At 42.8% G+C, this 26,763-nt stretch overlaps 1 protein-coding gene across 47 annotated transcripts in view; it reads right to left on the reverse strand.

The window, feature by feature from the left end:
- Positions 1 to 26,763, reverse strand: part of CELF4 (CUGBP Elav-like family member 4) — a 688,894-nt gene that overhangs the window by 13,170 nt on the left and 648,961 nt on the right. For 8 of the 47 annotated variants that reach the window (XM_062019290.1, XM_062019288.1, XM_062019296.1 and 5 more), the window contains 4 exons: positions 26,448 to 26,597; positions 14,427 to 14,492; positions 12,778 to 12,858; positions 6,759 to 6,842 (listed from right to left, as the gene is read on the reverse strand). In XM_062019290.1, the coding sequence (XP_061875274.1) occupies positions 6,759 to 6,842; positions 12,778 to 12,858; positions 14,427 to 14,492; positions 26,448 to 26,597 (381 nt within the window). Of the gene's footprint in view, positions 1 to 6,698; positions 6,843 to 12,777; positions 12,859 to 13,155; positions 13,159 to 13,641; positions 13,647 to 14,426; positions 14,493 to 26,447; positions 26,598 to 26,763 lie in introns of all 47 variants that reach the window. The other 39 variants (XM_062019315.1, XM_062019313.1, XM_062019326.1 and 36 more) reach the window with 10 other exon arrangements.

The raw sequence follows: 26,763 nt of genomic DNA on the forward strand, positions 1-26,763 counted from the left end.
TGGATAGAGTAATGATAGACACATGGACAGAAAGAGAAATAGATTAGATTCTGCTAACATATCCTTGTCTAATAAATTGTTAAGCTACAAAAGAAAGCAGAAGTCCCTGTGTACAATGTATAGATTTTCTTTAATGTGAGTTATTGGGAAAAGACAGAGCTGTCCCTTTAACTGGAGAGCTGCAAACAGCTGTGCCTTATGCATACATGCTTGCTTGGTCTGAAAGTTTTGGTAAGTCAGTGCATAACTGACAGTTAGATTTATCTCCTCAATAAGCAATCAACATTATAATAAAGGAAAAATGCTTTCAGTGCACCTTTGAGAGTGCATCAGAAATTAATCTAAACATCAAATTAATTATAGTTTGTAAATGAATAGTGGCTCACAGCCCTAATACTTCTCCTGCTCCTCCTCCTCCCCCTAAAGCCTCCCCCAATCAACTGCAGTGGCTGGAGGTGTTGTGCCGTGAGTTTGATGAACAGCTCCTTTCTTACTCACACAACTCGTTCCTTATCAGCAGGAGAAGAGTTCTCATCCTTATGCAGACCTGAAGTCTCAGAGCCTGGCTGCTTTGGAGACAACAGAGAGTAGCTAGCAAACAATAAACTTTTGTGCCCGCTTTCCTCTGAGACACTTAAACACCTCTTAGCATACTTTCCAACTAAGCTGGTCACCTCATGAATCTCTTCTTGGCTTTCTTGGTTTGCCAGATCCTTCAGAATGGAGAAGACCACAATAAACCGGTGCTTATCTGAACTGAATTATCCCAGGGGTCAGGCATGTTTAACATGTCTGGAAAACTGTTCCCATATTGTCTCAACTCAGGCACTCAAATTAGTGACTTCTTCCATTACACTCTGAGCGTTGGTCCGTAGCCTGTAGCTATTTGGGAATGACAGTCTGCTATTGTCCAGGGAACTGAAACAAAATGTATTGCTACTGGATCATGCAAAGTAAAGGACATAGCTTAATTCCACGGACTATGGGGAGAAAGGCTTGGATATAGAATTTTCTTAGGAAATTTGAAATCAAGTTAAAAGGAAAAAAAAAATTAATCATAGTACTGGTAACAGCAGCAAGTAGAGCTCCACCTCTCTCCTAAGTGCTTTCTGATAATTCCAATATCTGGTGAGAGTCTTCCTCTTTACCAAAAGAAGAATCAGAATAGAAACACCTAAAAACTTTGAGCTGATAAATAACTCTCCTCATCTATGGAACTTAAGGCCCTGTGCAAATGAGTCAGTGTGCTGCTACAAGAAGGGGAACCCAAGGCACACAGCTAGGCTGACCCATGATCGCGCATATGGGGCAGGAACACGTGACTGGAATTTAATAAAATCATAGAATAATTTTTATTAAATGAGAAACTGCCAGATTTGGCAGGACCCGTTGGAGGCACATTGTGAGCAGGTGCTGAACAATATTTTTCTGATGTATCTCAGGGTCCGTTGTTCCACTGCTATGTCTTATGGAGTGTTGCCAATGCACTTTAGACCTGATCTGAAAAGCCCCTGGTCCCAGGGCCCTGCAGAGCTTTGCCTGTGTCCTAGTCTTCTGATGCTTCTTTCTTCTTTCTGTTTGAGCTTCCTGGTTGAAATGCTGTACAGCTTTATGACCTGACTGGTGCCTTGCATCTCCCATTCCACCTTTCTGCCACAACCCTGCAGTCTTGAACTGCCATGGTGTGTTTTTAATAATAGGATACAAGCTCTACCTATCCTTCAGCTCTTCTCCTGAGCTTCACCCCCTCCTGTGTCCTGTCCTCATTACTCACTGCTTTTCTCACCTTTAATCTCTCTTCTTTGGCTCCCGTTTCTTTTCATAAGATAGAAGACAGGAAAAGTTTAGTAGGGAATTGAATACTTAAGAGTGAAGGCAATTAACTACTATAACCCTCATCAAGTGATGTTATTTTCTCTCTTTTCACATCTTCAGAGAAGACTGGATATTTTTCCAAATGCTGCGGCCCACCAGCAACTTTCAAGTGAACTCCTGGCAAGTATCTTAAAAGAAACTCAATGTCCATTGTTTCATTTAGACCATATAATCCTGTGGTCCTAAGAAGCCCTTGTACTTTGTAGTCAAAGCTAGAATGCTCCTTGCTATGTTTAATGTGAGACACTTCAAAAAGGGGTGGGCTGTCCCTTCTGCCAATGTGTAAGTCCATCTGGAATGCGTAGAAAAGGAGAAAAGAAATTCAGAAGCTGTAATTGTTCACACCTGGGGTGTCAGACCATGTGGACCAGAGTGGAGGGAAATCACAGTGTCTCTGTGGGCATAGAAGAGGTTCTGATCAGCTTCTTGAAATCTTTGTCCAATGGGGGGAAACTGAATCTGCAAAGCCAGTGTGTATGAGGAACAGGCACATGCCAAGGAGACATATGTGAGGGACAAGGTGAGAGGCATGGGGCAGAAACGGCCTGTCAATGTCTGCTGCTTGGTGCTGGGCAAAGGAACAGCAGCAAAGGTGCTCACTGCTCTCAGAAAGAAGTGACTGGAGGAATGAATTTCCAAGTGCACCAGTAAAGTAATTCCTCTCACTTTAATTTGTCTGCATCTTATCTGACACCTTGGGGTAACCATTTGGCCTCTGCTGCTCCATCCACACCCTCTTTTTCTAGTTTTTATATGTCTTCCTAAATAATATTGCCCAAATCTATTCCTTTCTCTCTGGTCTGTTTTAAAACATTTTTCTAGACGATGTTTGTCTCTGTATTTCACCAGTTTAAATGCCCTCTTAAAGTATGTCTTTTGTGACAACAGAGAGTGATTCTTAAATTGGGGCTGTGTTGTATAGCAGCACCCTAGGACAGAGGTAGAGTTAGCCATGTGTGGGCAGTGTGAAGAATGACTCTTCTCACATTGACTACTTGCCTTACCAGTTTTAATAGTGTCATTTTACTGGAGTTTGTTTTTGCCTTGTACAAAAACTTGTCACACTTAAATTATCTACAGAACTGAAAAGGGAATTAGCACTAGAACCATCAAGACTAACACATGGATGTATTTCATGTTTTCTAACATTTAGCATACCTACACACAGAAGAACTTACACACATGCAGTGGGAAGGTGAGAGACCCAGTGTCTCTGCCTTGCACAGAGATAAACTCCATGGTCCTGCAAAGCTGACATTCAAACTGTGCCTCTGTGCAAGACTTCCTAGATCAACCTGCTGTGAGAATGGGAGTCATTGTTCTCAATGAGTATAAAACGGAGTGCATTTTTTCCCAGAGTGATACAGCAATTCCTGCTGTGGCTATGTTCTTTCACTGGGAATGGTCTGCATGGCCCAGCATGAGAAACATGATAGCTGTAAATGTGCATGGGAAGAGGCTACAGGTATCAGCTGAGCATGGAGCGATGGACTACTGAGAGAGGAAAGAGAGGGACAGAAGGGTGAAGAGCTATGAAGGTGAACTCAGTAAGTCTGAATACAAGAGTGTGGGCAAAGCAAAATCTGAGAAAAAGCCAAAGGAGATGTTAATATAGAGAGTGTGACTGAGGCTCTGGCCATGCGGATAGACAAGGTGTTGGTGAGCAGGAGGGAGAAGTGTGTTCTTCACTTGGGCATATTACAGATTACAATTCATTCATGAGATTGATGTTTACTGTATCAGCCAAGAGGTAGAAGCTTCTGAACTGGGAAAGTCAAAGTCTTCCTGACCAGAGCATGGTTTCTTAAGCATATATAGGTTCTAGTGGCTTTCTACAGGGCCATGGACACCAGAAACCAGGAGAAAGGCTTGTGTCTGATCTCGCTTTCTTTTTAACACTCCCCTGGCTGCCCCTATGCTATTGTGCCAGCAGAGGCCAAAGAAGATGATTTTGTGCTAGAAATGAAGATGAGAATTCAGAAACAAGTGGGCAGGAATAAAAGTCCTATTTTGAGATGTTGCTCTACTGACTTGCTCAGTTTAGGCCAGCTTCTTATAAATATTTCAACAGTGAGACAAATGCAGCAAACGAAGTATTTTCTGTTCCTATGGAAAAAAACATGGTGACATTTTTCTCATAGAATTTTTCAAGTTTATCTAAAGCAGGACTTCTCTACAATTTCTCGACAACCTGGGGCTAGATTCTGTTACAGCAATTTACTTGGGATCTGCATAGCAGATACATTTTAAAAGGTCATATAATGGTGGAATATCTTTCTGGGACCAGAAAGAATTGTCCCCCCAGGCTACCAGTTGGAGAGCTCTAGCTGAGTTTAGGAAAAAAAAAAGTGAAACAGAATGCAAATGCTATGTTTTTGCATGTTGAATTTTGGAAAGTGTTTAAGCACTTTCAAAGTTAACAAAATTCTTTCTTTCCCTTTGGGAAAAAAATACCTTTTTTTTTTAATTGACTTTCTGAACAAAGAAATATAATCAGTGCCATCTTCAGTGGACTTAGCAAAACAAATTAAAGGCCTGATTTTCTGTAATACCCTCTACATTTTTACATTGCTTTAAAGTTGAAGGTGCACATGGCAGCATAGTCAGTTTGTCTGAGATCAACAGTTGCAGCAGGCCATCAGCTCTATAGGAAATTAAGTTAAAGCCCGAGAAAACTGGGGACTGATCCCCAAGATCCAAAACTGACTGGACTTGGGTTTTTGTGTCTTAAAGGTTAACATAAGGTAACTAATATCCACTAGCAATCTCTAATTCCTGCTTTTGCTGACATTTTCAATTGATTCAATGCATTCAAAGGGCACTTTCCTGCTTTCAAGCTGGAATATCCCACTGTTAGTTTTGGAATTTACTTGATCAAACAAGCTTTGGATTAGTTTCTACCAGTAAGATTTAATGTTAAGAAAAATTTCAGCTGAGTTCCCTCAATTCTTGCCATGATCTCACAGTACCTTGAAAGCAGCAATAGAGCCAGTCACACAAGCTAGGCATATGTGAAGCCTTGTGAGCCAGAAAGTCTTTCAGCTAAGAGGAGATAAGTTGAATACTTATTTAGAAGATACTTTCGCTTATTGGACTTGGCTCTCACTTAATTTCTCCTTTTATCTTTGGCCTTCCCACTTGTCACTACGTAGAGAATCAAGCTCAGTAGTTCTCTAAATGTTTAGTGATAGGAATGGCAAAAGGTCCATTTCTAACCCATGGGTACCCTTGAAGCATTAGTTTTCAAAGTCACCTAGAGTTATACTGGTCTGCTCATCTTGTTATGAGTTTTTATACGGTTAAAGCTCTAAAAAGTAGGTGGGTTCTGGAGAGGACTAATTCATAATTTATCATTTGAATTTTGCAACTATCTCTTCAAACAAAACTCTTTGACCTTCCTTCCGTTGGTGCTTGAGAGTGCTGCAACTCAATGCCTACTGGTAAAGGGGGACAATGTGTCCTCTCACATCAGGGACAGAATTTCTTCAATCAAAGTGGAAAGTAGCCTGTTCAGAGCCTCTGTGTGTGGGCAGGATGAACTGTGCATAGAGAAAGGGCACAAAACTCTTGGAAGCACTGTCTAACATGCACCATATCTAGCAAGGAATGAGGTAAGAGTTCTGGGAGGTGGACTCTCCAGGAGGTGAAGGGGAAGGCAGTATGCAAGGGAAGCATAGTGTGGAGACTGAGAGTGGCTTTAGAATCAAATGAAACTCCAATAAATCTTAATTCTGTAAGTTTGCCTGAGAGAAAGTGTCTGGGTCAGCTACAAGTAACAGAAAAAGAAAAGCAATACTTTGTGCCATTACACTTCTCAGTAAGGGTCTGCAAAGACTGGTGGAGAACCAAAAATTACACATTCCACTGATGGGCACACAGATGGGGGAGATTCTCTGTCCACCAGGTGGAATGAGATCAAATGTCCCCATGCTGTCACACTACAGAAGAGATTCTTTACAGCAACAGCTTTGCAAACAAGGGGATCCCGCTGAGATGCAAAGCACACATCACCACATGGCTGTTGGCTGGCTGAGCTCTCCCCTTTTGGGTGCAGCTCAGGGTGTCCCTAAGCTGATGGCTCACAGACAGCTGAGACTGTGTTCTTTCTGTGCCCCAGCTGGTGAGACTGAGCCAACATTGAGGACAGAGACATATGAGCACAGCACAGCTTCCAAACCCAACCTCTTAGCACGGCCTGTCAGCTGAGGCACAGGGGTAGCTTGATCTGTCTGTATCTGCTATGATGCTGGCTTAGGTACAGCAGGCTCTGAGCATGGCTACCTGTGGTCTGCTGAGCATCTATCCCCCTAGAAGACCAGGCTTTCAGCTGGTGTTCAGCTCTTGTCTCCTTGCAGTCTAATCCATCACAGCTGCTGGAAGGCTGCTCTCACAGCTCTGTCTTCCCTTCAACCCCAGGACTTCTTTTTATAAGGTAGGGAAATTCCCTTTCTGCCACATGCTCCCAATGCTGACCCCATCAGCACTTTATCTACCCCTCCAGCCCCCTCCATCTTGCTTCAGGTGCTTCCATTTTTTTTCTGTACCCTCCCCATCTCCCTTTCCAAGAGGGGACATTTTCCACCGCACCACCAGCAGCTGCAGCACCTTGCTGCTGGCGAGATGTGAAACCTTCGCCTCTAAGCAGTGCACACAACTCTGAGCATGAGACAATTAGGAGAGAAAAAGGGAAGGGGGAAAGTATTGACAGGAGTAAATTGAGAGAAATCATAAAGCTTAAGCAGAAAGAAAGCAGTTTGAAAGGTAAAGTATTTAGAGAAAGCCCTGTCCTGGATGAATCTAATTGTTTTGTTATCTTTACCCACCAAAGCATTTACTTTGGTTTGTCGCCCGATCCACAAACACTTTCGAGGAGATGACATTACCGAAAGGCAGGAACATCTGCATCAGCTCAGCATCCCCAAACTCCTGGGGCAGATGGTAGATAAACAGGTTACAGCCCTCTGGTCCTATCAAGAGAAAAAGAAGACCCATAAATGGAGAGAAATAGAATATGAGAAAGCACATGGCGGAGATTTACTTTGATATCCCCTCTCTTTGACTCATGAAGGGTCACCTCTAGGAAGCAATCTGTAAACTCTCAGAGGAATACACAGAGCAGAAGACTGGGAACTCAGAAAGACACGTATAGGCTATACTAACTTCATTAACCTTCCCAGGACAGACACCAGGATAAAATCTACAGACAGAGGAATGAACCAGCACATGTGTCCATGGAAAAGCAAAATGGAGGAAGAAGAATAAAAAGATTGAAAGAACGTGGTTGGTAGTTTTTCTTTGCTCTTAATCTCATGCAGTCTGTAGAGCTTTGAGTGACTCACGCTAAGTCTTGCCCCTTCTCAGTGTCTACATGTAGGAGTTTTAGTGTCCTTCATATATCTGTGTGAGGACTGTGACAAGAAGTAGAAAGAGGTCCACAAACAAACAAGCAAGCTGATTTTGTTTGGTAGAATTTTATACTCAACCCCAAAGCTTAACTCATCCTGAAGATTCCCCAAAATCTGGACTGTTTGACCATGTACCCCATTCTACAGGGTTCTGCAAAAGGAATTACACATGGATTTAAATCCCAATTGCTAGACAAGAGGAATTGACTTTTTTTGCCTCAGTGTTGTAACATATGCTCTTTCAGACTTCAGAGGGTGCTTAAAAAATATACTGAGAGGAGTCTTTACTTGAAATATGTAGATTTGTTTTAGTAGAGACCCTCAGAAAATGTTCTGTTGAAATTGTATTTTGGGGCAGAAGAAAGAGAATCTGCCTCTGGTCAAATAGCCTAGAATGAAACTGTCCAATGTGACTTTTATTTTTTAAGCATGATATATATGAGGAAAAGACAAAGGGAATATGTGTGTCCAAGTACTTTTGTTGGAAAAAAAATTATCATTTAAACCCCTTGCAGTGTTCATTAACAGAAAACTGTATAGTTTGAGGAAGTAGGGATTGGTATTTTCACGATCTTATTTCCAGAGCTACTTCCAGCTGACGCCCAGCTCTCCACTGACCTTGACAGGTAACTCCAGCTCTGCTTGCTCAGGGGTTCAAGGTGAGGGGGATACAGTACATGCTTCTTGACGCAAGGGTGACAGGACTGAGGGAAAGAGAATTTCCTTCTTCTTCCCAGCTCATATGCCTACAGCCTTTTGAGTCGACTCGGACAGCTTTTCCCATTTATGTCTGGGGCTCAGTGTGGGGAAGGAAAGGATTTTTAAATACTCTTGTTTTCTTCATCAGGGCATAATTATGGTGTCATAACACAGAAAATTACAACATTGCCTTTCCTGTTAGGGAGAGGAGTTTGCCTAGATGCTCCCACCTTTTATTAGCCATTACTCATCCCCCCGACTGGCAGGAGAAGTACGGTGAAGTCAGGATTCTGACAGATGCCCATTTAAAGCTCATTAAAATTCCTGGGCCTCAGCGTGATTGAAGTCACAGGCTCTCCACATTTCCTTTTGGATTAATGGAAAATGAAGCCCTAATGAATATTTGCTAAGCACAATTTTCCCCACTAATTTGCTAAAAGGACTGTCACGAAGGAGCAGCTGATCCTTTGCATCTTGCGTATTTCCTAGAGGTCATGAGGATGGTAACAGGGCTTCTTCCAAATGGTGGGGATAGTGGTAGGGTGGGATAATTAACTAATTAGGCACCCAGTCATCTGCTTAGCTAAATTACTTTTGAACCTCGGTGGCCTACAATCAGGCTCCCCTATTTCATGCCAAGTTTTTCGATCTTCCCCCTACCTCCTGTCTGCCTTAGTCTCCTCGCTGGGCAACTATCCCTTCTTCAGTCCTCACTGCAGTTCGTTTCCACACAATGTGGAGTTATTGGCACAGTAAACTACATATGAAACAGTCTGAAAGTGTTAAACAAACACTGACCCCCTTAGGTGTCTGTTAGAATTGAGAAAATTCTGCCCAGGAGAAGACCATGGTCCAGAATAGCAGGGAAAAAAATTCATTCCTTCATCTGAACATGCCCCAGAGCACTTCTGCTGTGGGATTTGAGATCGACATTATAATAGAATGGGTAAAATCTTGGCTTTGCTGCAATTAGTGGCAAAATTCCCACTGACATCATCAGAGCCAGCAGTTTGCTCTGTAAAACTGGCAAATTCTTTCAAAAATACCAGCTGCATTTCCTGGGGTCTTGGATATGTTGTGCATGAGTAGGCATTCTGCCGGCTTGTGCTGAGAAACTCCTACCAAGGCAGACCAGGAGCCACACAACTTCATCTACACCAGGTTTAGAGGCTGGGCTCAAGGAGAGAATAATCCTTAGTTCACCTTGAAATCAGCTTTGCCTCACAGAGCTCAGAGACCAAGAGGAAGAGACCAGGGAGGATGTGAAAAAAACAAAATCATCTGCAAAGCCCAGTTCAGCTCTGAAATGTTGCTGCAAAATCCACACTGTAGCTTCCCATATCAAGTCAGACATTCAAGGCCAAACTTACTCTGTTCCCAGATACTGAGAATTGTTGCTACTTTCTAATGCTGAAAACTCCACCTGCTACTGAGAAACAACCTGGGGTAGTTTAATTTGTTTTACCATCCTCACATTTGAAAAATCTGCCATTAGTATTCAACATGCTGTTTCTTGTTAAAACCACCCATCTGTAAGTTACCTACCATACTTCTTGGTAAAGAAATCACAAAACAAGATCTGTCTGCCTCAGCTCTTCCACCCTTATTTATTTATTTATTTAACCTGAGCCAAGTTAATTTGGGCACTCCATGGAAGACTTTGTGTGTGTGTGTATGGTTGCCTCTTCGTATATATATGTATATTATTAAGAAATCAAAGGCATGAGTTTTTCAGCTCAAAATGCTCTAAAGAGCTAAGTTAGTTCTCAGTGCACACATGCAGTGAGTTTTAAAGGACTCGGGATCACTGTAGCAAGATTGCAGTTGGTGATGGCAAAACCCTAGTGAAAACTGCAACTGTCTTGTTGGAGAGAAATAGCTTGTTTTGAACTGGGTTAACAGATTATTGGAGAACAGTATACCTGGCATTTTAGTATATAGTACTAAAATTATTTACCACACAGTTTACTTTGATCTTCAGATGGGCTGAAAGTCATCTTGAAGTCTAACCCTTGTGAAGCATTATGAAAAGAGAATCAAGGTTCATTTCTACCCTGACATCCATCATGGCTCTTGGTTTTATGGCTTTAAGTTATAGATATTTCTGTTCATTAATACATAAGAAACAGAGGTAGTCTTAATTGGGCAAAAAAAAAAGAAAAGTTTTAAGGAACACAGTGTTTATGGATGGTCTGTAACTTACAGATAAACTATGATGGATAATGGAAAAAAGCTGTGATTGAGGGCACAGAAGCTCATGGTAGAGAACCCTGGAGTGAGTCCATGTTGATTTGGTTTGTTTGGACCTGAGCTGTTGAGCCACTTTTAATTTTTTAGCATGAGGCCAGCTGCAGATCCAGTGTATCTGTAGTCTCTCTCTCTCAACATGAGTAAACTCCATATACCTGCGCTGAGTCTGGCTAGCTGTCTTTGCATCCCCAACACTGGGAATCAGTGTCATAAGGACAGTGGTCTTCCAACAGGAATTAAACTTTCCTGTACAGTTGTGTGTAGTTAGCCTACGGCCCTTTGGTAAGCTACACACATCACCTCTACAATAAATCCTCAGGGGCTGGAATTTCATTGCCTCTTCTGCATCAGCTTGTTATTCAGTCCCCAGCATGTTTGTGAACAGGGCAGATGAGAGTCACAAGCCCACACTACTTTGTTTTGATATCTACGGACATTTTGGAGGCTGTGTTAAGATGAGTAATATCACACAAAATTAAAACTATCCCCAAGTTTTCCCTCATTAATGTGGCCTGAATCAAGACTCCATGTCTAGCTCTGATCATTTTGGATCTGTTCCACTCTCTGCACCCTGTCAGCTGCCAGCGGTCTCAGTGCTCACGAGGAAGTAATGACTAATCTCTACGGGCTTGCTGCAGCAGCCAAGAAGCTCTGGGCTTGTTATCCAAACAGGATCCAGAAGCAGAGAGTTAGCTTTGTTATTAACAATGTGATCATCAATGTTATTGTTGTGGTAGGGCTGGTTCATTAACGAATCAATGTTTGTGCACATCCTTGCAAACATAAAGTACCCCTCTCAGCTCTGAGCATTATTATCATTAGAGTTCCCTCTTGCTGTATTTTCCTGTTAAAGGTTAGAGATGCTTAGAGGTCCTGACTCTCTGCTAAAAGAGAGTGTTGTGCCTTAGAGATTCTCCCTCTATCAAGCAGCAGAGAAAGCCACAGCATATAAACACTATGGGAAAATGAATGACAATGGAAGCAGCAACCTGCATTGGACTGTTGGTTCATCACATATATCTGGCTCCCAGCCACCTTCAATACCAGCTGCTTACAGGAATTTTGAGATAAGTTGTGGGACTGACAATCACCCTCAGCTCACAGATGACATATCATGCCTTGTGAGCACAGGAGTCTTTAGGCAGTGGGTCCTCAAAGTATGCACGGCAGCTATTCGTTGCTTCTGATGGGTCCTGGCACAATGCTGTGCTGAGCAATGATCTGCTCGCCATTTTGTCCTGTGCTTAATCTAGCCCCAGTAAGTAATAAAAAGCAAAGTCCTTCAGCATGGGGGAAACATCTTTGTAATGATATGTTAGGTCTGTGCATCTGTTCTCACAGCAGGGACATGTACTAGAGCTAATCAGAAGCTGGAAGTTGTGTTCCCCAGGAAATTCTGACATTGGAAAAAAATTAATTCCAAATTAGATCAAAATGCCGACATTTCTAATTTTCTTACAAAATGAGGTTTCTCCTCCAAAGTAGTTCTAGGCCATCAGAATGTTTTAGTTTGATAGTGTAATCTTGATTCGGTTCATTCTGATTGTTACACTATATTAAAATATTAAATGTCATTATATATATATATAACAACATGTGTAACATAGGATATAGCTGAATTAGTGATCTAATAGAGGATAAAAATTGAAATGTAATTATTTAAAATGAGAGTCTCTACGCTAAGATGAAGCACCTGGCTTAAATTCCTCACTTAGGTGAGTAGTCCTCTCTCTCTTCTTGTCAAAAGAAAGCAGTGGATTCCTTGGAGGACAGTTGGGACTGAGTGAGTTGCCTCTGAGGATCTCATTGCTCCCAAATGACTGTAAAGGGAACATTACATGGCAGGGTTGTCTCCCAACATCTTAACATGCAATAGTGCAAGATTTATCTCTCCTCACATTTCATGTCTCCAGTAATGCCATCCAGTCTTGTAGACTAGATAACCTAGGCTCCTCTCATAGTCAATGCAAAGAAATTGGTACTTTTACTACATGATTAATCTCATCGTGATATAAAGACTGTGCTCTAAAAGGCCTAATTTCCGTTTCCAGATTATCAGAGGAGGCTGAAAAGACTAGATCATGTCCTTTAAATATCAAGTTCTTGTTCTCTAAAGAGCAGGTGTCTGAAATGACATTACTGGTTTCTAATGAACGACCATCACAACTTTGTTTCCTATTAAATTCTTTATTCCCATGCAATTGTTTTTTTATCTGCATTCTTGTTGCTTGTCTCAAACACAGACCCCCACTGGATGTGGTTGCTTGTGTTGTTAGTAGGTCTTTCCATGGCCCATGCCAGACAGCACGCTCCCCTTCCTGGGAACTGAGGAGATCTCAGTAGCAGTTCCCCATTAGGATGTCCCTGTGTTCTACTGTTAGTGACAATGAGGCTATGACACATACGGAAACAGAGACAAGACTTGGTGGATCAGGGATTTAAAGCAACTGGGTGTTTAATAGATACACTCTAGGTGTGTGAAGAGGGAAACCAGTGTGATAGGGATGGCGTGCTGAGGGGCAGAAAGGAGGACAGCCCCCTTACTCACCTTCTCTCTGTTGCTGTGGGATCATGGGAGGTGGCTGTGGGAAGGCTTGGCTAATCTGGCCATAAGCAGCAGGATAAGCGGCTGCAGGGGAAAGAAAGGGAGAGAAGAAAGAGAGTTTTCAGTGCCGCGAATCAAAGCACTTTCATTCCAAACTGTCATACCAAACTAGAGTTTTGGGTCCGTGAAGGGCTATCTAGTGCAGCCTGAGATGTGGCAAAAGCACCACGGTCATGCTCCAGGAGGCACCCACCCTCCCTTCAGCTTCATCAGCAGTCACACAGGGGACAGCCGTGTGCCGTTAACGGGGATCTCCGCTGAGAACTCTCCCAGCAGAGATGCATAACCATCCCAGATGGTGCCACACACACATTCATTCACCAGCTCAGCATGCTTATGCCCATGCTGACAGCCATGCGCAGAGCGCAGGCGTGCACTTCCTTCTGTAATCTCTCTTGCACCCTGATTAATTAATATACTCATAAAAACAGTTCATATATGTGTTTCCTCCCTTACTTTAACCTTCAAATGCCCACACACTGCTTAGGCACAGTTGTACATACAGCCTTGGAGATACATTTTCTTTCATGTCCACAGAGACTTCCTCTCTCTCACACAAGCACAGTGGAAACAGTGTGCAGCAATTAAACAATTTTCCCCACCTCAGCTCCCCCTCCAAGCAGACAAGGGGAGCCATTCAGTACCACAGATGGTAGATGATGTGCCTTGCTGCTAAAAATACAGAGTACGGGTCGCCTGCGAGACCAGAGAGAGAGGGATAAGGCCATGTGTGTGCAGAGGGGTTAATTAACAGCTCAAAGGGTTGAGCTGCTTCCCATCTATCAAACCTCACAAGCAATAAATGACAATAACTAAAACACCGGCAAATGAAGCACTACATGGAGAATTAAATTAAGTTTCCAGATACAATGCTGACACGAGATAATAGCCATTCCTCGGTGGGAGCCCGTGATTGCTCCAGTTACCACAGGAAATAATGACTTTGGGGTGGCAGCTTCCTTGCAACGTTGGCCATGGACACCTCATGAGAGGAGGCTGAACACGGTGAGGTCGTGGTCTGTACCAGGTCACTTTGGCTGGTGTCAGTCTGTCAACTGCAAAGGAGCTGCTCAGGATGCAGGGTGATGTAAGTGGAGGTTGACCCATTGGGAACTGTGGAGAAAGCTGTTGGGAAGCCATCTGCCTGTGTAGCTCCTGAGCAAACCTTAAACTCACTGGCTGGGGTATGGCCAGTGTAGACATACCCTAAAACGTGAGTATGTGTAGACAGGCCATACCCTGCCAGGCAGAGCAGCAGTGGCTCTGCAGGGTCTGGTTGCTCATCTCCCCACCAGGACACTGGTTATAGAATATGGCTTCCAGTTCAGTGGTTTGGTTTTGTACTGGTGTACCGTTTTAAGCAGACCAGACCTGCCCCACTGGTGAGGCTACACTGAGACACAAGTCAGTGGGAGAATCCTTAGTTCTCTGACTTAGACCCCGGGCTTTTTGTCTGTTTTCACCAGAAGTGCAAACTTAATCTCAGTTTGTGACTCCTAGCTTTCCCTTACATCGGCAAATGCCTCCCTTCCCCCAGTCCCATCAGGTGTGTTCAGAGAAAGGTTTATTGGGAGAAAAGTGTTAATACTAACGACCTGCGTACTGCTGCACTCCAGCGTAGGCTTGCTGCAAGGGGTCTGCTGCAGTGGGGCTCTGTGCTGTGGAGACAGAAGAGAGAGAAGAAGTTAGGGTGTTAAAACATGACAGGTACTCTCACTTTCTCTTCTCTCATCCATACGTGGTCTGGGACAGACAGACTCAGGGGATGAAGGGCCCAGAAGGGGAGCAGCTTGCTCACCACATGAACAGGAGTGCACAGAGTCTCCCATCGTGGCCAGGAGGGCACTGTCCCTCAGCCATCACCCTGTGAGACTTCAGAGCAGAGGGAAAACAAATCTCTCCCATCCTTTCCCAAGCTTCAATTATGGAGCACACTTCTGAGCATGCATATTTTTGGCATTGCAGTAATCAACTCCAAAGAGCCCTTGTCTTAAGCCAGGACTGACACTGTGCTAGGTGCTGTGCAAACTCAGATCTCAGTGGCAGCTACAATCGAATGAAACTTTCAATCAGAGCAGAAAACAACAGGAGCATAGCAGGAAGGTGGAGAAGAGAACAAAGCAGTGGCTCCTGCCATCCCAACATCTTTTCGAAGGACTCTGTTGCTGCAAGGCGGCCCCCAGTGAGAGAGGAAATGCTGCTTGGAGGGGAGGGGGACATTAGTTGTCTGCTCCAGGGAGGATGCTGCGAATCTCTGTAAGGCATGCAGTCCCTTGCTGGCTTCAAAGTGCATTTTCCCTCTTTACAAGTGTGCATTCCTCCTCTCTAAAACTGTTTATTTTTGTGAAACTTTGAAGTCAAGCTCAAATACAACCAAAGCTAGTTAAGGCTTTTTTTTCTTTTTCCCCTTTGGTTGATAGGGAGAGAAAAAAAGAGAGAGAGAGAGAAACGTGTCGGATAAGCTCTTTCTTTATCTGCAGCAATAAAATATTTAAAGCAAAGCTTGGCTGAACCTCCAGTCCAAATGTCACCTTGGCCCTAATATTTCACTTCTTGTTATGAGTTTAATTTGTATTTATTGGTCCTGCACAGTTCTACATTTGTGCAATCCCTCTAGCTTCTTACTTGTAGGATAATCCCTCAGGGAGCTGCCACTTTGCCCCTTCCATCCCACTTTCTTCCTTCTTATGAGCAGAGGTGTGACTGGATGCAAGGGTTTGGAAGATGCAAAGGTGTGGGCCTCTTGGAAGGAAATTTGTGACATTGACCTGTCCAAGTAGAGACACTAACTATGCCAAAGCATGGGAGAGGTTGTCAAATGTGTTATGGACCCGAGGAATACAGTGTTTTCTTAGAGATATACCAGCTTGAACCTTAACTTCAAAAATCACCATTGATCATGATGAAATCTCACAAGGTTTTTAACTTTTCTCCCAAAGTACAAGGAGGAACAGTGAGAAGACCGAACTTTGAGGGGACAAACTGAATTAGATGGCTAAGATTTAGAGGCTCCCATGGTTGTTACTGGATCACAGGGACTTTCAGGATAAGATAGTCACAGGAAGAAATAAGGGCGATTGTAGTCTTAAGATGGAATTTGTTTGGTTTCCCAGCTGACTTTTGGCTGGTCCCTCAATATGTGTATTTGTGAAACAGGAAAGCATTTCCCTACTGTAAGGATTTGTACCCCTTTAAAAAGGGGTTTGAGGACAATACATGAAAACTTGTGGTAGATCAGTGAAAGGCATAGCACAGATGTAAATCTGTGTTTTTCAAGAGAAACACTTCAGGAAACTGGAGCAAATGCTTGGAAAATATAAAAACTCTTTCTACTTGTTTCTGCTTTCTTGAAGAGGGAATCGACTAATGCCTATTCTGTTTAACCTCTGCTTGAAACTGTTCTCCTCTAAAAAGAAAATGTTGAGCATGTTGCTCCAGAAGAAAAGTAGATGGCTATGAAAGGTTTTGTGATAAAACAATACTCACAGTCCTTTGGGAGAATGGGTCATAACTTGGATCACTCAAAATGATCAAGTCCTGTCAAGTATAAGATATCTCCTTAAGAAGGTGAGGAGACGTGTGGTAAAGGAGCAAATCTTTATAAGATAATTATGGCTTTGCAGTCTGCGGTAAAGAACATAATCTACAGTGCCTACCCCAAAGACAACTACCCTTCCTTGGTTGCACTCATCTTTTGTAGAGCTGGAAGAAAAAAATGTCTCTATTGCTCAGGAGACACACAGTATTTCCTTCCTCTCCAGTTGAGGCTGGACCCAGGCATGTTCATTCTCTTTCTGACAAGCTGACAGTTAGCAATAACTGCCTACTTGTTAATACAGGAAAAGTCACCGAGCACTACATATATCTATCTGTCTGTGGCCCTTTCTCTCATTCCTTGCTTTAGTTGGGCACACATGAGAACTACCCACTCTCCCAGCTATAGTTCAGTCTATGTCCTGAACATGATCACTCAACTTGCTGCAGAGCTACTCTCCTTACTCCGTCTGTGGATATCGTACCTGACCTGGGAGCCGTACTCTGCCCATCATAACTAAGCCATTCTGCTTAGGAAGTGTGCACTGGAAATCACAGTACACTTTTAAAATTAAATATTAAAACTCAACAAAGTCTTTATTTAAAGGACCAAAGGTCTCTAAATGCAGACAAAATGCTGTTAAGAGTTCATTATTTTCCTTAATCTTAATGATTTGTCAGCAAATCATTACTCAGTGTTTCTTTTGCAGAAGGCTGCCCTGTGCTCCACATCACACGGGGAACCTCCTCCTGGATCAGAGTACATGAAAACTAATGGGAAGACTCTCCCCAGGTTTCAGTCAGCTTTGCTCCAAGTTGAGAATCACTCACAGGTAAAGAAGATGAAAGGTAGCTAGTCTAAAGCACAGGACCCTAACACGGACTCAAGCATCCCTGAACACTCTTGCAAAGGAGTTAGTCAAAGGCATCCCTGGGCTGTAGGACTGGGTAGCATGGCAAGGCAGCAACCCCTGGCTTGGGGCTCTGTGTTTTACTTGCAGTATCATACTCTACTGACTGTCTGGGAGAACCAGTTGTGGTGTGTCACCACCTGCCTGAATTTAACTTGGTAGTTATTAAAAACAAAAGTGATGGCCTTTTCTTGTTGAAGAACTTGTCTCCCTTAGCTTGAAGAGTGTGTTTACTCAGAAAAAGACTTCAGTAAAATGGATATGTCCACCCTGGCCAACATGATTTGTGAAGATACAAGGACACAGACTCCAGTGTCGGCTGGGTACCCTGACGTGAAGCCAAGGTAGCTTGGGCAGCCACAAGCATATCTTCATGCTGCTGCTCACTCTGCCAGATGAATTAAACCTAGGAAAGGGCATAACTGCCCATACTCCCAGCTGTAGTGTGCATGAAGCCAATGGCTGGTAGCCATCCAGAAATCTCAAGACACAGATTAGACATTTGTGGAAGCTGTGGGCATGCTGTGTTCAGTGAGAGCCTTCCTACATACTAATGACCCATGAGAAGTTCAGCAAGGGCTCAGATGTACGAGGAACTGACAGTCCAGAGCCAACCTGCCCCAGGGGTTATGTGTGTTTGTAGGCTGAAGCATACCATGTGTTAAAATTCAAAGTGATGAGAAGACATGAAACATTTCTGTGACTCAGCACGAGAAGACCATGAGGAAGGGATGCTTTATTCCTCCAGAAGATACATAATAAGATGTGGTCTGCCATGGCCTTCACACAGATCATGCTCTGCTAAGGTAGGAGAGTTACCCTGTTTCAGCTTAGCATGTTGTCTGTGCCAGGGTGTAAACCCACTGTGGCCTAGAAACTAAACAGCTAATTAAAGACTGGCAAGAGCTACAGGCATATAGGAGACACTAAATAGGGGATGTGGGTATCACAAAGCACCTTAAAGGGGTTTTTAGACCAGAGCTAGCACATCTCTTAATTTGCAATCATCAAAAAACCTTGGATGTGCTGTTAACTATGTGTGCAAATGTGCCCAACATTAACACTTGAAATAGCTTTCCTGTGGTCAGACCCATGGAGGTCTTACCTCCAACATATAGATATTTATCTGTGTAATCTCTTAAAGAGATTAAACGTGATGTAATGTACACTCCGAGGACTAGTTGGTGAGTGAAAGAAGCATAGAGGCTCCTGAGAGGCTAGATTACAACTATCAATCATGTCAGCAATGCTGAAGTCCATGTAGCCTTGCTGCTTTGCAGAAGCTGAGATCTGGCCTTGCTAGGGCAAGCTAAAGGTATAACTGTGAGAACAGATGCTAATAGTAACTTCATTTGGCAGCTCAGGGCAGGAGCCTTATCCCTGGACATCACCTCTATATTAATTTGATCATTTCCATATCTCCATGGGAAAAATCCTACTTAGGTACAATTGTCTCTTTGCAAGACGATCCTGGCCAAGATGCCACAAGGTGAACATGGCAGATAACCTTCCATAAACCTGGAAACATAAAACAAGCCAATGACCTACTATGTGGCCATAAATATAAATTTAACAAAGGCAGCACTTATTCATTAGGCAGAAGTCAAGAAATGACTCCCAAGTCCTTCAAAGAAAGTATATCCATTAATGTCACTTTCCAAATCCTCTGCCTGATGCCAAAAACCAAGGATGATTTCCCAAGTCAGCATGAAAGACCAGTGCTTTAAAATTAACATAAATAAGCTTTCTTAATCCTGATATCCAGCTTTTTAAAGGCAAATTCAGCTAGTGCTTGTCCCAACATTTAGTTTTTGTCAGAGGATGAAAGGATGGAGGTGGCAGAATGAAGCACATTGTTAAATAGAATCAGTTTAAGCAATGGCCTATAAAGAATCCCTCCTGAGATGCCAGCAACCCAGCTACAGTGTCTGGCCAAGATGAACTGTTATTGGTACCTAGGTGAGAATGGATGGAGTCTGCTGTGTTGGTCAGGGGTATAAATCAGAAGGAGCTGCCCTTAAACCCGCAGGTTTGGTGAGGAAACGAGATGACGGTTACCGACTGAGACATCAAAAGAGGGCCCTCCAACCCCATCAGTGAGATATAGGAAAGTGTCCCTGTCCCAGCTCAGGAGACAGTTAAAGAAATCTGCTCTATTAAATCAGAGATGCTGATTTCACAGAAGCAGGGTCTGGTGCGTTTTGAGTCTCTACCACACCCTGGATTTCAATTTGGTGTGAGGAGTCAGAAAACCTTACACCTATATGATCTCCTCTTCACCCCCTGCTTCTGATTGTCTATGCGTTTCCTGACAGACATGCTTTATGCCATCTCTTTCACTCTAATTTGCAACACTGCTCCTTGTACAGGTCTACAAAAATGTGTTACCACTCAGATTCACAACTTTGTACTCTGCCCCACCTATTGATTCCTCTCACTATTCTGGAGTTGTTTTACACTTCTCTCAGGAGCTACAGCCTTGCCACTACCACCTTTGGGAGGGTGGAAAGTGGAGGAAGGTGATCAAAGAGATGCAGCACTGTTCAGTCAGTGAGGCAGGGGGGAATAAAATAATGATAGGGAAAAAAAAAATCTACATGAAGGCCAGGACTTAAATAAATAAATAAATGTCTGAGTGGGAGGGCTCTATTCACCTTCTCCTTAAATCCAATTTAAATCACTCTCTACAGCCCTAATCTATATCCATAATTATATCATTTCGTACAACAAGCTTGCAAGAGGTCTTAAGAAATTTATGTAGATTAAAATTCATGGGTGCCATAGTACAGATTCCATATTATTAAGATTGATTAGGACAGCTGATGCTGTGATTAAAGAAGCCAGCGTTTACTGTTGTAATTAATTAGGTATTCAGACACAACAATAACTGCAATAACGGAAAGAATGTGCTGATCCGGCAGAAACCAGAGACTGATCCTGTCTTTTATAGTCTCATTTTGCTGCTTAAAGGCTGGACACTACTCAGTCAAAAACATGTTGTCCCATTGTGTCTTCCCCTACAAGCCAAAGGAGACAAAAAATAGAGTGTATTTGTGCCTCCTGCTCCATGCTGTTAGTTGGAAAAGACCTTTTGGTAGCATCCACAGGTTTTATACGTGCTTGTTTGGGACAACATATGGGTCCACTATAAAATTAATATAGTTCATCCCTGGAAGTAAAGATTATTATTTTCTTGGGGCTTGGGGTCCCACTTCCAAACCCCATCCCTAATCAGGACCCTGCTGAGAGGGTCCTGATGTGCAAAAACATGATAGGAATCATGTCCAACAATGAAGAGCTTCCAGTGTACAAAGCAAGAGAGACACAGAAGACTCAGTAAAGCAGACAGGTGGAGGTGGCTAAGATGACAAGCTAATTCTATAGCAGAGCCAGGACCAGGCTTCTTTCCCTTTACCTGAGGCCATAAACACACATCAGGGTTATATTTTTAAAGCTATTAAGACAGTTTAATTCCATATTTTTGGAGAGCTTAGTTAAAGTCACTTTTGATAATAAAGCTCAAGGTCTTAACTCACTTATGTGTCCTTGAAAACTTCAGCACAGAACCTGATTTGTATTTACACCTTCTTCCAGATCAGAGGAGAATATATTTTGGCTCTCGAAAGGCTCCCACATCTGTCTTAAACAACCTCATTCATTATGGCTGCAGCATGATCGTTGGAAGTACATGGCATCATTAAAGTAGCTTAGAACACAATTGAAGATGGCAACTTGTTATTATATTTTTAATGAGTGCATTCCTTCACTTATTTATTTTCACAGTAAAGTATGGTTTATGACACGTGGCAGATTGTTACAAATGGGTCAAATAAATGCTTCCTAGTCATAATGATGTTTCAGGTGCTCACTCTTGCAGTTTTGGAACTACTGATACAAAATATGAACGGGAAAGCTCTCACTCAGAGTTTTAAGGTAGACAAACACAGCACAACAGCCTCAGGGCTACCATGCCAGGTACATTTCTAGGGCATATTGTATGTCAGTGCTGTGGGGCCTGTTTATCATCATGGACCTTCTAGAGGTGCAAATAGGTTACTCTTTTTCTGTTCTCTTGATTTACCTCCTCTCTCACTGCCCCTTGTCTGACATCTTCCAAGACTGAAGTGTCAGGGTGGCCAGTGGAGTGGGGGAAGTCAGTCTTTTTCTCTACCTGCACAAGTGAAACCCTGATCTTGCCCATTGACACTGGATGGTGCTCACTGTCGTCAGGACTGATCTTGGACTGACTGGTCCAGAGCAGCAGCCTGCTAGTTAATTTACAAGCTAATAGATCAGGCTGTCATATAGCATGCCGTCAACTCCTCCCCTACAAAATTAGCTTGGGGAATGATAATAATTAGAGATGGAGTCTGAATTCTGTCTCTGCTGGCAATGGGTGAAATTGATTACTACCAGATAACTCTTTGTTGAGCCAAGGAGAATGAGTTGATGGTTTTGGTTCACTTCCTAAGACATGAGTTTCTGCAGAGCAGGAATTCAGCCATGGGGAATACCTTTACTGCCAGCCTCAGGGATGGCTTGCAAACACATAGGCATAAACGGTTGGCTGACCATTTGTACTGACAGCTACAGACCTCTGTACCAGCTGTCAGACCTCTGTACCAGCTCTGACCAGCTGTCTCCTTTGTACAGACCTCTCCTCACTGGAGAGGTCTGGGCCCCAGAGGGGATACAAAGTGGACCTTATTGCCTTGGTAACTCTGAGGTACCCACAGTATAGCCAAAGGCAGAGTGAAGGGATCTGCATCCACAGAGAGTAGTGGTAGGACTAGTCCTGGCAGTGGTGGACAATCAGAAACAGAACCACTGTGTGTCATAGAACAGTGTCTGAAACAACACATTTTTAATGTATTATGAGCAACTGAAGGCACATTGTTTTTGTTTTCCTGAGCAACCTAAACCCAGATCTAATGCACGGAAGAGCTCAGCATGCTGGAAAACATTCCCCCTCTGAGGCTCTGCAAAGCTGCCATGCCATTGACTCCATCCCTGGCAGTGATCCAGCTGAACAATCCATAGCCCAGGAGGAATAAGCTTGTTTGTGAGCTGTTGAATGCTATGAGGCATATTTCTGCTTCTTCCTGGGCACATCACAGGGCAGAAGACCACAGACCAGTCCTCATTCTTTTTTGGGAGCTCTGCTCTGTGCCTGCTTCCAGTTTTCTCATTTCACTGATTCTTTGAAAACCAGTCTCTTCTCTCTTTTGTTTGCTGCCCTTTGCTCTACCCATTTTCTCATCTCTCCCTTGCTTTTTCTTCCCAAGGAGGCTTTATTTTTAGAAGTGAGTGTTCTGCCCTATCTCTCAAAATGCCATCCAGTAGGGCAGAACCTGTTACTGGAGAGCAGGGTGCTGATGATATGAGACACATCAGAAACCAGTGCAGATGGCCTCCACAGTTATTGTACATCACACACTGTTAAAAGAGAAGCACTGGGCTCTGGGTGGCTAAGAAGCTTTGGCAGAAAAGTGTACTCCATTACTATGGCTAATATGGAAATGGCAAATGCTTTTGCACTGCTGCAAAGTGACTCACAAGATCATGGCACAACAGATTATTCTTTGTCCCCACTATAAGTTGTGACATGTTGCCGTGTTTAATAGCTCTGTAAGCTGGAAGACTAAAGGGCAGGCATTAATACACAAAAAGGTCAGACCTCCAAAAGGGCTCAGACTAGTGGAAGGCGAAATATTTACTCCTTTCTTACTCTGTGCTTGCCAAAAAGTACTCTGTGAGGCATTATGTGTTGACTGAGCTTGGGGAAGGTGAGAGCATGGCTTGCATAGAGTATGCCTGTAAGGATTAGTTTTCTAATGCTACTGTATGGCAAGAGCATGGCAAAAGTCACAGAAAAAGATAATTCCTGCAGGGACTGGGGCTGTGATCAGAGACCTGGTGAACAGAGACATTCGACCTACTCTTGCCTTTACTCCAAAGCCATGGATGGTTCACTAGTCTGACTCAAATGATACCACCTGTGTTCCTGCTCCAGTCAAAGTGAATTTAAAACAGAAGGAGCACGGGAGAAGGTAGGAAAAGAATGTGAAACTACAGAATAAATACAATTACATGATATGAACCTGTTTTTACAGTGCAAGGACTGAGGACTTGTGGAGTTCTTCAGAAGTAGTGTCAAAAGTACTATAGCCAGACATAAAGGTGGATGTGTAGACAAACTGCACAATTGATGGGATTTATCTGTGTTTGAATGCTGCAGATGTCACGCCTCTACAGATTTTGATTGTCCTCTTTTGTTAGGTTCCGGCAACAAAGAACCTTCTGCTATAGGATATAATGGTGTGAATCCATATTTGAGGCTTTCTTTTGTGGCATATGAAAGACTATCTGAGAGCAAAGCTCAGCCTTTAAACAATATATAACAAGTCATAATCATAACAAGACTATGGTTATGTATGTGATACTGCAGCATTCCTAGTCACTTTCAGAGTGAGAGATGTACCATAAAAGTAAGTTGTTTGGAAGATGCTGCCTTTGGATGGGGACTGGCATATTCTTTTCTGCTTGATAATGTTAGTGCAATTGCATGCTTGGTTTTAATATTTTATTTCTGCTCTTGCATTTAGAAACATAGACACACAGAACCACAGAGCAGTGCTAGTAATAAATGCTACAGAGGAAAGCATAAAAAGATACCATAATAAGCAATGATGGAATAAGCTGCCCAGTCATGAATATTTCTTTCCAACCCCAAGCAATTAGTGGCTGTCTTATGTCACAGAACTTGAAGGTTTGTGTCCTTTCTACATTTTTATCCAGTCTAATATGGCTGTGGATGTTCTCATTACCCATATAAACATCTAATCCTTCTTTGTTTTTCTTTTTACTGTCAAGCTCCAGGCCTCAATAAAGCCTGTGACAAGAAGTAAAGTTTTGTAGAGTGTATAAGTGCTCACAAGAAGAAAGAGAATAAGATAGAACATATACATATGCCCTACACTCAAACTAATACTAAAGGTCTTGCTTTCACAGTTTCATTGTTATCTGAGACAGGTGCAAGTCAAATGAGAGCTGAGAGTTTGGCCTGCCACTGTTCCTCTTGCACCTCTGCTATAACTTATGATGTCACTAAGTTATGGGAAACACAAGTGCTGAGAAAGACCAACATAATGCTGAAGATACACCAAAATAAATCTAAACTTTAAACAAAGCAGACTGTTTGGATGTCAGCATTACTGGCACAAAAAAACCCTTCCTGCCTGCAGTGGAGTAAGGATGACTGTCATCTTTCAATGTATTAGGCTGTTGGTGTTTGTGCAGGAACTTACTGTGAATTGTTGAGTGAGTAAATATTTCCAGAATTTAAGAGAGAATAAGATTACTTTTATATAATTATGGATGAAATACGTAACCGAAAGCTTGCTTTAGTTATGAGTGTAGTTGGAGATAGTAACAAAAGCTCAAGTCATTAAGATTCAAACAGAAAGGTCATCTTGGCTCTGATATGTGCAAATAGATCATGGAAGCAATGGATCATAGAAGATTAGCTGAAAGGAGCTAGATAAACCAGGAAAGAAGATAGACATAGAGATGGCTGAATAAACAGACTGGCGAACAGGTAGGCACTTATATAGATGGATAGTTGAATAGATGATTGTAATTACACAACTTTAAATACAGGGTGCTTTCTTGTGCAGTGTTTGAGCTCACTGAGCATACTAAGGGCTTTCTACAGTCTTCTGATGCCACCATAAGCTTCTAAGAGCTCCCAATCCCTGTAATCTGCTACAAACACATAGATATGTGTCTAACTTTTATCTATGTAAGTCCCTTGACTTCATTTCTCCTTAAAGTTCAACCCATGGCTAAATAAATGTTTACAAAGTGTTTATGTGGAGGATGACAATTATTTTTAAGTACTCATGGTGTTTCTGGGCTTTCCTTGCCTGCATTTACAGAATGGCTTTTTTCAGTGACATTGTCTAAGCTGTAACTAGGTAAGACATTTGTATTTCTATGTTATGTGATATTTTCCCTTGGAGCTCATAAAGTCCTTTGTGAGCTTGAAACTCCCGAGTTTTCAGGACTGGTTGAGATGCAAAGATTTTTTTTTTCTTGGGGTTTGATGCGCTTTTTGGCTGAAGCCTCTGACTCAGTATTTCATTTCCTAACAGTCTAGCTCAATTTATGAGTGCCCCAGGTTAAAATACTCCTTTGTCAGCTGGTGGCTAGGATCAATTAGTAAGGTTTACCTCAGTTTTATTGCTATGATTGTTATCATTAGTATGTGTACAGCAATGTTAAGGAATGTCTTCCTAGCAGAAGTACAAATCGGAGGAGAAGGCTATCTCAAATCTTCAGGATACTGCATAAACATAGGTGGACATTAAGGACTTGTAAACTCCTGAGATCTTGGTGATTACAGCCTCAAAGTGTCCATATATCTGCTAAGTACAAGTACAGAGGCAGATATGCATCGCTTAACTTCTCTCATTCATCCCTGACTGCCAGGGCAAAATCATCCACCAGTTCTGGCATCTTTTGAGCTTGTCAGAGTCTGAATCTCAGCAGCAATTCTCTGGTGGTGTGCTACAAAAAGATGAAGCTGAGTCTCTTCTCTGGCTATATTAAAGAAACTACAGTCTCCAGGCCTGATAAGGCAACAGGATTTGGATGCAGTGAGCATTTCAGAGGCCTGCATCTATGGTCTGAGGCATGGAGCAATTTGAGTTAGCAGCCATGTGTACTGTCTGGACTTGTCCTCCCAGAGCCATTTGGCTGCAATGGGATTCCCTCCCATAAGGAGATATCAATGATGGGTGCTAGGAGATGCAAAGAGGCTTAGCATAGCTCATTCATTAGCACAGCTGGCCTCAGATCTAACGTTAGTTAAAACAAAACAAGCAGGGTGTCCTGGTTGTATTCACCAGATCAGTCATTCTGAAGATGATAGTTCAATTCTTCAACATAAAAATTTTCTACCTCCAAGCCCTTGATGTCTATCATTCAAATTTCAGTGTCAAAAAAATGTGGATGGGTAAGACTTGACTATAACATTGCTAAAGTGAGCCCTGATATGGTGGGTGATAATCCTTCTGAGGTGGCTCATGCTAAACAGACCCTGTAGATATGGACAATCTCCCACACACTGAAGGAGCAAGTTGTGTGCATTGCATTTGTTTGGATTACCTGGGTAAGGGTGGATGCCATTAGCAAACACGGCTTCTGCGGCAGGCTGCCCATTAGCCTGTGGTGGGAGGCCAGTGAAACCATTCACTCCAATTGGAGATGGGATGCTAGGCACAGCTGGTGCAGTTATGCCAGGAGGCGTGCTTCCACCTGCAAGTGGGAGGACACAAAATCAGAGATGGTGAGTACTGGAAGTGATAGCCACATGGAGAAAACTGCTGACACAACAGCCGTGACTGTCACACAGAAACCATCTAACAATCCAAGATATTAAAAATCTCCCAAGTTGTTGTGCTGCTTGCCATTGCTCCTCTGT

Source organism: Colius striatus, chromosome Z, assembly GCF_028858725.1.
Source record: "Colius striatus isolate bColStr4 chromosome Z, bColStr4.1.hap1, whole genome shotgun sequence".
Lineage (NCBI taxonomy): Eukaryota > Metazoa > Chordata > Aves > Coliiformes > Coliidae > Colius > Colius striatus.